Source organism: Lissotriton vulgaris, chromosome 1_1 (genome assembly GCF_964263255.1).
Source record: "Lissotriton vulgaris chromosome 1_1, aLisVul1.2, whole genome shotgun sequence".
Taxonomy (NCBI): domain Eukaryota; kingdom Metazoa; phylum Chordata; class Amphibia; order Caudata; family Salamandridae; genus Lissotriton; species Lissotriton vulgaris.
Genome location: NC_141685.1, coordinates 879,244,903 through 879,258,922, shown reverse-complemented (window position 1 = coordinate 879,258,922; position 14,020 = coordinate 879,244,903). Strand labels below are relative to the sequence as shown.

Genomic DNA, 14,020 nt, shown 5'->3' with positions numbered 1-14,020 from the left:
TTTCCCTAGACAGACAGAAGTGGATGTTTTGTTGTTGTTGCCCTACTTGTGAGTCGGCATAACGGGTAGTAAGTAAATAAAAAATAAACCCCACTAACATATGTGCTTTTCCTGCAAACAAAAATTATCCTTCGGCAGACGGGCATGACATTGTGTCCTGCCTCGCATTACAGTATTGGTAACAGCGCTTCCACTAAAGGGATTGGAAGCACTTCGTCAAAACAATCCTTAGTAACACTGCAGGGATCTGTAATTATGAGGGGGATGCAATGGTGAAAGCTTTTAACACAAGAGCAGGCTGGCGGGCTACCCACAGGTGTAAGTGATCACTTAAATCACAACCTTTACCAAGTGCCTGATAGAATCAATTGTACAAGTAGCATGTGCAAGACCTGTTCTTTGGTTACCGTTGGAGCCTTTATAAATAGGAAAGATTGAATCTCCTACCAGGCAATTACATCATCAAATATCATGCGCCCTTTCCCTGTTTAATTTCCTCATGCGGAATAAAGGATCTTGGGTGAGATGAGAATTGGTTAGTTTGGCTCCCTGCACTCAGAAACTGAACAAGGGCCTAAATTGATCAGCTTTGACATGCAGTTTCCAGTCCTGCCAGTAGATATCAGGGCATACATTGTGTGGGGTAATGCTTCCATTTCTAACGATAATGGCATTACTCCTAGTCCTACTCCCTCGCCTTCCTTCCATACAATTGAGGCTCTGCCTCCCACCCAGACCCACCCCCAGCATAAAAACTCTGCCCGCCCCCTCCTCCACCTGTACGTAAACAAGCCGAGCTAGCACTCAGTTGAACCGCACCGGGAGGGAGGGTGGGTCCTCGAAGGAAGGCGAGGGAGTAGGACTAGGAGTAATGCCATTATCGTTAGAAATGGAAGCATTACCTCCCGTCCCTCCCTCGCCTTCCTTCCATACAATTGAGGACATAGCAAGCAGAAGAAAACAGAGACGGACACCTGAGTGATAAAGAACACCAAAATTTAATACAGTGCCCAAAAACACAGCAGATCAACATCCCTGGCCCTGCATAGAGGACAAGACCCTGTGGCCCAGAACATTATCCAAATGTTCCAGACTCGCAATTCGATAGTGGCGGACAAAAGTAGATGGAGAAGACCAAGTCGCCGCCCTACAAATCTCCACCACAGAAGCCCCATGCAACTCAGCCACCGTAGCAGCCATACTGCGAGTGGAACGCCCCTGAACCCCCACAGGAGGAACCACACCCTTAAGATGGTAAGCCAGCAAGACCGTGGACCTAATCCAACGACTCAAAGAGGCCGTAGAAGGTTAACCCCTTTCCGAGCCGGACCAAAGTTAACAAACAAAGAGTCCCCCACCCGGAAGGACTCAACAACATGGAGGTACCACAGCAAGGCCCGTCGGACATCCAAACAATGCAAGCGAGAATCCTCAGCCGAGGAAGGAGCAGGACAGAACTCAGGCAAAATCACCTCCTGACTGAGGTGAAAAGCCGAATTGACCTTAGGGACAAAGGACGGAACGGGAACCAGAACCACCCGATCCGAAAAGACTTTACAAAAAGGAAACTTGCAAGACAAGGCCCCCAACTCCCCCAAGCGCCTTGCAGAGGTGATAGCGACCAAAAAGCAAGTTTTAAAAGTCAAGAGACGCAACTCGAGACCCTCAAGGGGCTCAAAGGGAGGACCAGACAGGACATCCAACACCAGATGCAAATCCCACGAAGGGAAGGACCGAACAGGGCGGGGAAACAAGTTCAACAGACCCCGAAAAAAACGAGGCATCAGAGCCCCCTCATCCTGCAAATTACGCCAGGAGCCCCTAAAAGCCTGAATAGCTGCCCACTGCACCCGCAGAGAAGCCTCCGACAGCCCCAGAAGAGCCCCATCCTGAAGGAACTGCATCACCAAAAAGAGGTCAGCAAGCGTGGGGTCAACACCCTTACCAGCACCCCAGACCGAAAAGACCCGCCAATGCCTGGCATAGGACAGCAGAGTGGAGGACCTACGCGACGCCTGCAAAGTAACCGCCAACTGGGCAGGAACCCCCAACCCAGCTAAGCCCTGCCGCTCAACAGCCAGGCCGACAGGTGCAACCTCCGGAGAGAATCCAGGGGAAGGGCCGGAAACTCCAACGGAGACGGAACCACCGGAAGGACCCACTCCCGGTCGCAACACAACTCGGTCAGGAGAGGAAACCAATTCGCCCGAGGCCAATAGGGAGCCACCAACAACACCCGAGCACAATCCCTCCGGACCCGCACCAGAAAGGACCGAAGCAGCGGAAAGGGAGGGAAGGCATACAGCAGACCCGAGGCCAAGGACAGGTCAAGCCGTCGACCCCCAGAGACCCGGGACACCTGCCCAGAGAACAGAACTGCACCACCTTGGCATTCCCCAGATCCGCAAACAGGTCCACCACAGGGAGGCCCCAACGACCCACCAACTGGAGGAACACACCGGAAAGAAGAGAGAAATCCCGAGACGACGGAATGGCCCTGCTCAACAGATCCGCCCTCACATTGTCCACCCCCCGAATGTAGAGAGCCGACAGACCCAGCACCCAGACCTGAGCCCACCGAAAGAGGACGCTGGCAATCAAGTTCAAGGACCTGGACCGGGTCCCCCCTTGACGGTTGACATAGGACTTTGCCACCAGATTGTCCGTCTGAACCAACACCCAATGCCCCCACAAAGAGTCCTGAAAGTACACCAGGGCAAGCACAATCGCCCTCATCTCCCGCCAGTTCGAGGACCTCCGGGAATCCAGCAGAGACCAGAACCCCCGAACCTGCTCCGACCCCAGCCAAGCACCCCATCCGGACAGGCTGGCGTCCGTAGTCACCACAAGCGGAGCCGGGGGAGTCAGAGAAACCCCCGCCAGGAGGTGATGGCGGCAGAGCCACCAGGAAAGCTCCTTCCGGATCCGGTCCGTCATGGGCAGCAGGGACAATAGACTCTGAGACCCTGGAGACCAACCCAACAGGATCCAGTTGGCCAGGCGGAGGAGATGAAAACGAGCCCATGGAACCAAAAACACCACGGAAGCCATGTGTCCCTGCACCCGCAGCCACTGGACCGCTGGAGAAGCCTCCCGGGACATCAAGGCCCGAACCTGCGACTGAAGAGACACCAGGCGCTTGTCGGACAAGGTAACATGGCCGAGCAAAGTCTGAAAACGAGCCCCGATGAACACCAAGTCCTGAGACGGGACCAATGAAGACTTTCCCCAGTTCACCAAAAATCCGTGTCCCTGAAGAACCTCCAAGGCCCTCCCGATGTGAGAGAGCAAAAGAGACTCCCCCGCAGCATGCAGCAAGAGGTCGTCGAGATAAGGATGAATGAAAACCCCTTCCGCATGAAGGAGAGCCACGAGAGGCGCCAGGACCTTTGTGAAAACCCTGGGCGCAGACCTGAGGCCGAAGGGAAGTACGCAAAACTGAAAATGGGCGTCTCCCACAGCGAACCTCAGGAAACGCTGAGAAGCAGCGGCAACCGGGACGTGGAGATAAGCTTCCTCGAGATCCATGGATGCCAGGAAGTCGCCAGGCTGAACCAAAGGAATGATGGCCTGAAGGGTCAACATACGGAAGTGTACGGGCCGAACCCAGGCGTTGACCCACTTGAGATTGAGGACAGGCCGAAAGCCCCCGGTCACCTTCTGAACCAGAAACAGAATGGAGTAGGTCCCCGTCCCCACCTCCTCGATAGGAACCCGGCAGATGGCAGCCTTGGCAAGCAAACAGGACACCCCGTCCAGCAGAGCCGCCCTGCGGGGACCGGAGACAGGCAGAGGAGTCAGCCGAACCCCAGAATCCGGCGGAACCTGCAGGAAGTCTATCACGTACCCATGACCCACAGTGTCCAGGACCCAGCCATCCGAAACGTCCTGCTGCCAACGAGGAAGAAACTGCCGAAGACGACCCCCCACCGGCAGGGAACCGGCCAGACAGTAGTTGTCAGGGACCCTTCTTGGCAGGGCCCTTAGGAGCGGAGGCAGCGTGCCTGGGAGAAAAACGGGGCTGAAAACGCCGCCTGCGGAAAGACTGACGAGAATCACGCTTCGGGAAGATCGAGGGGCCCTACTCCAAGGCTTACCAGACAGAGCCGCCCCGCCCTTATACGGCAAGGCATGCTTCCGCTCCTTGAAAGCCTTCGAAATCATGGCAGGCAATTGGTCCCCAAACAGAGCCAGACCATCAAAAGGCAATTTCAGCAGAGCCGCCTTCTCCCCAGGATCAGCCTTCCAGGACCGGAGCCAGAGGGAACGACGTGCCGCCACCAAAGCCCCAGTGGACATAGCCGAAGACTTTATAACATCCGATGAAATGTCCGCCAATAGCCTAGCCTGCTGTTCCATAGCAGCCAGGAGATCAGAGCACTCAGAGCCCTCCTGAACCGCCGCAGACAATTTCTCGAAATCCTGAACCAAAGACTGCGCAGAGTAGGCAGAGAAAAGGCTAGCCCTCAGCGCCAGGTTCCCAGCAGCAAAGGAGCGTTTAAGGCCAGAATCCACCTTCTTATCAGTAGCATCCGCCGGGGTACAGTCCTCAGGCTGAATAGCAGTCTTGCCAATCAGAGTGGCCAGGATAGAGTCCAGCTCCAAATTGTGAGGCAAGGGGTCCTCCCCCTATAAAAGGTAAAGTTTCTGAAGGAAGCGAGGGACCTGCAACTTATCAACCTCACGCCACTCCCTCAGCACCATGTCCTTGACCGGACCCTGAAAAGGCATGCCCAACCTGGAGGGAGAAGCATACTGAGGAAAGAGATTACCATCTGCCTCCAGCTGGAAAGGAGGGAACCCTAAATTGTCCCGCACATGAGCCAGATGATCCCATCTCTCCTCCCTGGAGATAAACTTCCCACCCGAGGAGGTAGAAGGACCATCATCATCCGTCAAGGAAAGCTCCCTCGCAGGATCCAGTGAGCGTGGACGAGAAGAAGCCGCAGGCACCGGACGAGCCTGGAGAGCCTTAGACACAGCCGCCTCAATCATGCCCTGCACCTCCTCCTTGGACATGAGAGGCACATCACCCCCAGAAAGGCCCCGACACCGAGGGCGCTTGGAGGGAACAGGAGAAACCTCAGGCGAGGAGGAAGAGGAAGAAGACACCACATGGTTCCACTTAAACGCCCGCTTGCGACCCATGGCAGAAGCACAAAGGAGCAGAAAACCCCACGCTGCTACATGAAGGGAAAAAATCACAACCGGGAACCAATGACAGCCCTGGCCTGAAAACCCGCCCAAAACAGGCCCTACCCTCATTACAACCTGCAAATGTAAAAAAGAAAAACAAAAACGGGCAGCAACCCGTCCTACCAGGTCATCCAGAAGAGTGTAGTCCGGGAGGAGGCATCCATGACAGCCCGACCCGGAAACACAGCCCCAGCCACAGGAGGACCGCCCAACAACGCTGCGGCTTCCCGAGTCACCGCTCCGCCCCCAAACCACGAGGGAGACGAGGAGAGGAGACACAGCCAGGAGAACGCTGCTGAGGACACCGTCGACGCAGAGAACCAGCACGAAGACTACCCGGCACCGCCACAGGGAGGAACTGAAGGTAAGTCCCACTAGGGAGACAAAAAAAACAGGTGGAGGAGGGGGCGGGCAGAGTTTTTATGCTGGGGGTGGGTCTGGGTGTGAGGCGGAGCCTCAATTGTATGGAAGGAAGGCGAGGGAGGGACGGGAGGTAATAGAAAATTTGGAGTCTAGGACAGTGTTTCCCAAACTATGGGTAGGAACCCACTTGTGGATCCTGAGCAAATTATTGGTGGGTCGTAAAAGTCAGAGCAATAAATAAAGATGCCTGTATATATCCTGTCACGTTTGCTGCGCTTCAAAGACAGGTGTTTATAAACTCCACTCAGTTTGCAGTCAGAAGAAAAGTGGAGTAAATTATATGACTAACTTGCTTGGGTACAGAGAATATGTAAAGAAAGGATGTAGGATGTCATTTTTTGTAACACAGAACAAATTGTAAATACCTGTAAATGAATTGTGCATATTCAGCAGTTAGGAAAGCAAAAATGAAGCACATATTTTTGTAATTCTGAAGTGCGTTTAAGGCAAAGATTGTAATAGGATCAAAGCACATCAAAACAGTTTACTTGGTGAAGCACAAATGATAAATATTCACTGAAATCCGATTTCCACACATTATCATTTGTGTGCAATGTAGTCCTTTCAGTAAAACTGTATATATGTGCAAATATAGTGGCCATTTCAATGGAAAATGTGTTGTGTGTATATGACAGTGTGCTGCCACACAATTATTTAGTAACATTTATAAAAATCGCCCGCCTCATGTCCATTGGCATTCTAAAAAGTGGGCTGTGGTTCTAAAATGTGAAGTTAATACTGTGTCCCTGTTTGTGGGAGGTCTCGCATGGCTGCCTCCAATGTACCCCCACATGCTGGAGTGATAATTGCCCCAATATGTGGTGATATCCTGAGAGATGTAGTAGTTGTCCCCTCTTTGTGATGCTGTATAACAGAGCTGAAGTCTGGCCAGTCGCAACTGGTATGACTCGTGGGTGGGGGTGCAAGCGGGGAGGGGGTCACACAGCGGGGAGGTTTCATTTAAAAAAACAAAAAACTTAAGTTAACTTACCTTTGTGTTTTCCGGCCCGTCCTGTGTCGTCCATCTGAACAGGAAGCAGCCACAGGCAGCCTCCCTCCCCTAAGCCAATGACAATGCTGCAGTAGCAGCATTGTGAGTGGCAGGGACGCCGACCACACAGGCGTCTACGGGGAGGCTATTTTCTCTATGTAGACTGCATGCAGCCTACATTGAGAAAATGCCTAGTGCGTATGACTGGCTAGGTCGGCCCTGGGGCCGACCAAACAGTCAGCGCACTAAGAGCGGGCAAGGCACTCCTCCCATGGACTCCAGCAGACCTGCCCACCTGCCCACCCCTAACCAGGCATACCCTTCTGCTTTCGCGCAGTGTGAGAAGCAGAAACATAAAATGGTATTTAAAATACCATTTTATGTTTCTGCTTCTCGCACTGCGAGAAAGCAGTGAGGCGCCGCTCCTCCGCCCACATGGAGGAGCTGCCCCTCAGTCTGCCCTGCCGTACCCTATCCTAATGTCTAAGGATGGTCCTCTAGTTCCCCTACCCACTACCCTTTTTCTTCTCCCTCAGCCCAACCCTCTTCATGCCCAGATTTTGGGGCGGTTATTGTTTACAGTACTTTAATAATTGCTTCTGGACCCACTCTGATCTTGTCATTCTCCGACTTGTCCTCCTGGTCCTCATCAAACTCTTTTTGGGGATAGAACTCGATTCCATTCACTTCCAGTTCCTTCCGCACCTGGGAGGTCAAAAAAGGACACAGGTGTAAGAATACAAGCGACAGGTGTGAGAGGATACATTGCCGGAGTAAGAGGCCCAGCTAAAGAGTGATGGGGTGAGAGAGGGAGCCACAAGGGTGCAAGGTGTTGCAGTAAAGGTTAGGGGCCAATTTGCAGACGTGAGAGAAAAAACAGTAGAATGCTGAGTCAACGTCGGAATTCTGAGAAGCTAAGCCACAGGGGTCACAGACCTAGTTACAGGGGTGAGAGGCAAATCATATAATGCCAAAGCGGGAAATAAGCTAAAGAGGTGAGAGCCTGTCAGTAAAAACACTGACGAGGAGTAAGAAGGAGAGTCCTGGGAACTGACCTCGTAGTGCTTAATTTGTGCTGCTGGTAGCAAGTGGTGGGTACTGGCACTTTTTGGGGGGACCAGGACTTACTATTTATCAACAGACTTTGACTCAGAGCAATTGAGAAAGGCAGAAAATGGAGAAGGAAAGAGACAATGAAACATTGGAAAATTGTGTCAGAGTTACAAAACAGGGATGAAAATCACGCTGCGGGAGGAGGTAAAGAGACAAGAAGTGTAGGGTGGTGAAAAAAGAAGCATGATTTGGAATCAAAGCTAGTCAGGCATGTTATTCTGCAACCCTAACATTTATGCAAATTGAGTACAGTGAAGCATCCAAAAGCATTTACACTTCACTAGACAGTTGAAAACATGGCAATTTCCACGATAACTATATCATCCCACATCTCTGATATAGAACCCGGAAAGACAGTTGCCCCTTCAAGTTCAATCTTCAGCTTACAACCCAACCTGCAAACTACATTCTATATGCTGGTAAGCAAAAAAGAGCTAACCTACGGTTCACATAGTTATTATATAGTTATGTCAGTTCATATATAATATTTCTGACCCACATAAATAGTAATACCAACATTCTCAGCTGTTGGCATTCAAATATAACTTACCTCTCTTACACTTACGTAAGACATATCTGCGGTGGGGCTTCTCCAATACCAGTACTGTACTAGTCAATAAACCATCCATCACCAAGTGAACAGGCATGGAACAACTGAAGAGATCTGTCACATCCTGCTGGTCCTTTGGAGGACTTTAATCTAGTCCACCAATGCAAGGCCAAGTAACTATACACTATGACTATGTCTTTACATCTAACAGTGGCACTCAGATATCGGCTGATAGTACCCAAGCCCATCCCGCTCAGAATCAAAATCATAAACAAAACTTCAGGTTGGACAACCATATAAAATAACCAGCTAAGCCGTCTATGATCATATGAAATACCATAAAGGGACCTACAGGGCTATTCATTGCTTCCAACATCCTGAAAACTACAAACTGTGCATCTGTCTCTCACAGCTCATCATACACCACACTGCTAAGCACTGTAACCCAGAATTGGATAACCACACCTCGTTGGTCATCATGCTTGACATGGAAACACTTCACATAAAGGATCACAAAACAAAGCCAACAAACTTTCAGTCACACACCCTATATAGCATAGCTTGCTGTCCATGTAGGCAAGCGCTTAGTGTCCCATATAGGGGTAGTAAGCACTGTATAAATAATGCAATATAGTACAATACAATATTCTTCTCTCTGAGGTGCCAATTCTTTGATATCTAGACACTACTGAGATCTCTCGATTGAGCTGTGCCTGTGACTACACTGAATTCATGGGCTCCATCTTGGGCTGGTTCTAGATATACACACAAATTCGCTTGACCTCAGGTTATCCTTTGTAAGTCATCTCTATGAAACAATCAAGCCTCTCTTCAAACGTGTCTCAAGAATTAGTATTAGTTTAGATAAAGCAAGAAAGCTGTATGACTAGTTATTCCTAGCAAGGTATAACAATGTTCAAGCAAAGAGAAAGGTACTGTAAAACATTTTAGAAGAGTTTTATAAACCTGGAAATTGTAAAACTGTTTCTTCTGTCTTAATCTCTTCCAGAGATGTGCAAAAAATGTTTAACAGAAATCAGACTAAAGTGTCATTTGTATTAATTGGTCTGACCCAACCTAATTGGCATCTGTTCACAACTATAATGTTTGTCTAACCAAGAGACAAAAAAAGAGCAATAAAGCAAAAAACAGCAACACGGGGAATCTTTTTTACCAAAAGATATGCATCTGCCTTTTGTCTCCTGAATCAGACTGTGAGCACCTAGAATGTGACATGAAGGGTTGTTGTAATGTCCATTGTAGACAATTTATCATCTGTAATTTAAATTAGATTGTGAGCACATAGAATGTGATATGTAATATCTTTGGCATATTATTATCTGTCACCTAAATTAGATTGTGAGCACAAGGAATGTGGCATTTAATATCTTTCCTTTATAAATATTCTTCTTGGATTGGACAGTCATCTGTCACCTAAATTAGATTGTGAGCACAAGGAGTGTGACATTTAATATCTTCTAGAAATAATTTCCTTTAGAAATATTCTTCTTGGATTGGACAGTCACTGTAGGTTTGACACTTTCGTCAGAATGTGAGCGCATCGTTCAGCGACAGCATTAGCAGTGAGTTCGCAACTAATGTTTGCATTTTGCAAATTGTGTCTGACTGTTACCAATGAAGACCTTTTACCCGAAGTCCCAGGACGTTAAAATCTAGTCACAATTTCTTTTGAATTATTGATCACCTAGTTTTAACTTCGTTTACAACATCGATGCCCTATATAATAGTTACAAATCGGTTTCGCAATGTTGATCAATCGGTTTAAAAATGAGTCCAACTTATGGGTCGAACATATTTAAATTGCAAATTTGAATATATAAAAAGCAGAGAAAAGGACTCTAAAGTTGGGCTGTAGCCTCTCTGTAGGATATAAAACTAATAAAATCTTTGCCGTTTCAATATGGCCGATACTTTGCAGCGTTTCTCTGTAGGCCACCATTTTAGAAGAAGGCCTTTATAAAGCGAAGCAAGCCGAAGTCACGTTGATTGCTGTTCTCGCGTGACTTTGTAAGATTAGTGCATCTCGATCTGGAAGGACTTTTTCCGACATGGAGTACTTTCTGCAAGTAAGCAAGCAAATAACAAATGTGAATGTGTTCAGTTTAACTTTGGTGAGACGATTTTGATCCCAGCATGCCTTCCTTTTGTTCATAAAGTCTTAGGCATTTGCTTCTGGAAACAAGTTTGTTTCTGGCATAAGACATAACACATCTATTGTTGTCTTTGATAAAAACGCTTACTGCCATGTGTTATATTTAAAATTAACCACAGTAACAATGCGCAGTATATAGACTGAATACTGTCGTTTGGTGTGATATATTCACCGCTATCCTCACCTATACAGTCTTTTCAAAGTGAGATTCGTCACATATCTCCTTTGTTTTTAAAGCACATTGCGAAGTGCAATTTTTCTAAAGAGATGCGGTGTACAAAGTGCGTGCATCGTTAAGACGCTGTTATTCACCCCTTATTTAAACTTGTAAATAGGTTGGTATCACAGTGACATCTTAGATCATTTACTTTTATTCCTGCTGGTTATAATGCGCTCACCGTAACATGTAATATTCTTATGGTGATACAGTGCAGTCGAGAATCATGATGCACCAACAAGATACTTCTGTCTGTTATAAATATACATATCTGATTGACTATTTACTCAGAATGGGACAGAGTCTGGTCGCGAGTTGTGGCATATTGATAGGACGCACCTTTAAGATTCATGGTGCGTTGCAAAGATGCATTTTTGAACCACAGAACGCCATTTAATTTGACAATAGGCATTTATTTGAAAGTGCTTCAAGTCTGCTTAGTCCGAGCGAAAATAACAGTAGAAAATACAAACGTTTGATCTTTCAGATTCTCTAATGTGAAAAGAGAGAAACAAAATCTATAAAAGAATCAGAAAATCCTGGCTGTGAGAAAAAGTACCCTGATATGCAGACCAGTTTACGTGACGTAAAATTGTTCAGGTAAACATCCAACCGACTGGGGCAATATATGGTTGTATTTTTAGTTCAAGTTTTGACATACCCATTTTCAGTTTTAGAAAATCAGGACTGCCGTAGAGAGCCTGTTTAGAATCTACCTGTTGGAAATTACATCAGGATCAGTTGTAAAAGTAAGTTTCTGTATGAAACATGTCGAAACCGATATACTACAAAGAGTAGTAAGGTCTGATGATTAATTCATCATAATGAATTTATTTGACTTCTTGTTCAATTGAATTTCCTTGTAAATAATTTGTTATCTTTTGCACACAGGTTATATGTGTTCTCTTTTTTTTCAATACGTTGTAAAATCACAGGGACATGATAGTAATGTGTTACATTATGTCTTCTTAGGGGGTCACCGCTATATGCAAATATCTGTTGTCCTGAAGAAGGTCTTAAGGAGTAAACGACAAAAGACCGAAACGTCGACTATAGAGTCCATTTCTACATCTGTTGTTGATTTCACAAGTGACCTTCACTTTGAGAAAAACAGGAGTCATTTATTATTTTTCTTGGATTGGATTTTTTATTCAGATGTATTGTAGGAATAATATGTTAATCCCATTTTCATTTGAATGCATTTTGATCAATTTTAATGGTTGATATGTACCCTTTCAACAACAAATAACATATATAAAAGAAATATCTTTTGATAAAAAAGATTCCCTGTGTTGCTGTTTTTTGCTTTATTGCTCTTTTTTTGTCTCTTGGTCAGACAAACAGAATAGTTGTGAACAGATACCAATTAGGTTGGGTCAGACCAATTGATACAAATGACACTTTAGTCTGATTTTTGTTAAAAAAAAAATTTGAACAAATTCCCATGCTGGCACTTTTCTTAATCTACAGTATCTGCCCGAGCCTGCAAGGGTCTATTGGGTTACCCACCGTTTTTTACTTAATCTCTTCCAGGCAACACCATCCTGTTCGTTCTCCACACAGCTGAGATATAATGCCTCTGTGCCATTACTGAGGAATGCATCAACAAATGTGGAAAAGGAATTTTGCAAAATTATTCCCCTCAATCTGTTCTACATCAAGAACTACCATATCAACATATCTCAGCTGCTGAGATTATTCCAAGGCTATCTTTAGGACAATTGTCAGTAATACATTTAAAGGCTTCATAGCCCAAGAAAAAGGGAACATAGTTACTTCATTCCAAACAGCATTTTTCTACATCCCTTTAGCTTTAATGCCATTTTGGAATAATTGATATTTAGTTTTGCCAATCAAGGACAAAGTATGTATATCGGGATGTTTTATAAGAGCACGTATTATCTATATAGGTCAGTGCCTAATATATAAAAAGTTAAGTAACAGGGCACTTGTCAGGAGGCCACTTCACCCATTGCCCCTGCCAGTGCTACCAATGACAGAACCAATACAACTACTAAACATCGCACTCTACAAATGTAACAATTCAGACTATTTGAGGCCCCCAAGGCTATAAGAATGGCTTGGGAGCCAAGTATTGGTAAGTTTTAATGTTTATTGGATGAAAAAACAACTGTTGTGTTCATTTATAATTTAGACAAACAGTTCCACCATGTGGCAGACTGTCATAAGTGCCAGTTTTGACAATTCAGTGCCGGTGTCGAGAGGTGTACTGAGAGACTGACTGCGGGTGGGTGCGTCACCTTGACAAATGCTTGACTACAGGAAGCCTCTACCGCTCCCAAGCCCTTTCGAGCTTCAACAACTGTGAAACTCGGTACTACTGCAGTGTGATTACACAACTCTAGACCAAAGAGGGTCTTTTGGCGAAGTGCTGAAGTAAGGTAGGAAAGGAGGGTAACATAGAGGGGTTCTTTTGGTCCTGACGAATGCCGTAAAGACACGTTAACCGGCAGAAACATGTTGACATGCATGCAGATAAAAGGGATAAACGGTTACTAATCAGCCCTATCACCACCATGCTACTTTATTTTTTAATCCTGACCGAGAAATTTGGGAATAAAGTAGTAAAGTGGATTCCCGAGAGTTGTAAAAACTCTATAATCTGCACTTATAAATTTCTTTTTTGATCCCTACTGTTATTCATGTTTGTATTGTCTTCCCCCTCCCTTTTGCTCCACCCCAGCCGTTGGTCTGCGCAGGGGTGTTGTTTAGCAAGCCTATGCTGAAGCATGCCACAAATTTGTGGGTGAGGGCAGTTTTTCAAACAGACAATTCTTGCCACTAAACTTTATAGCGTAGTTCCTTTACTCCTACTTATTTTTGTGTTGTTGAGCACCAGAAGCTCAAATTAAGCACTAATACAGGTACATTAATTTATCAATAATTATTGTTGTACCAATAAAGATACAACTGCAGCCACCTCAAGGATTTATGTTACTATGAAAATATAATGTGATAGGAGTTTCAAGTAGAGTAGGAAGCTTGTGTTTGAGAGCTAGATATCTTTGTTCATTTACTGTTATAATTTAGCACTGACGCTTTCCAGAGACATATTCGAAGTGCTTTCCCATGTGTGAAATCAGAGGTTTGCTCTCGGTCTAGAGGTGGGCTCATTGCATATTCAGAGGCCTTTTTAGTGATGTCCGAGAGCTGTTGGTACAAATCTGTTTTCAGACATTTTTTCAATCCCAATAAGTCTGCTTCAAGGTGAATTGGTACAGGGTGCTCCAGAAGGAGGAACTTTGTAGGCCTGAAGTTAAAGCTCTATGATGTTTGTATCTGTCTGGATAGATGGATCGCTGATTTTGACAGGTGAATTTAGGTATCTAGTCTGGC

The 14,020-nt window shown here is 46.2% G+C and overlaps 1 protein-coding gene across 2 annotated transcripts in view; it reads right to left on the bottom strand.

Moving 5' to 3' along the window:
* Positions 1–14,020, bottom strand: part of SEPTIN3 (septin 3) — an 86,813-nt gene that overhangs the window by 17,543 nt on the left and 55,250 nt on the right. For both annotated transcript variants that reach the window (XM_086958442.1, XM_086958446.1), the window contains exon 7: positions 7,220–7,315. In XM_086958442.1, the coding sequence (XP_086814568.1) occupies positions 7,220–7,315 (96 nt within the window). The remainder of the gene's footprint in view (positions 1–7,219; positions 7,316–14,020) is intronic.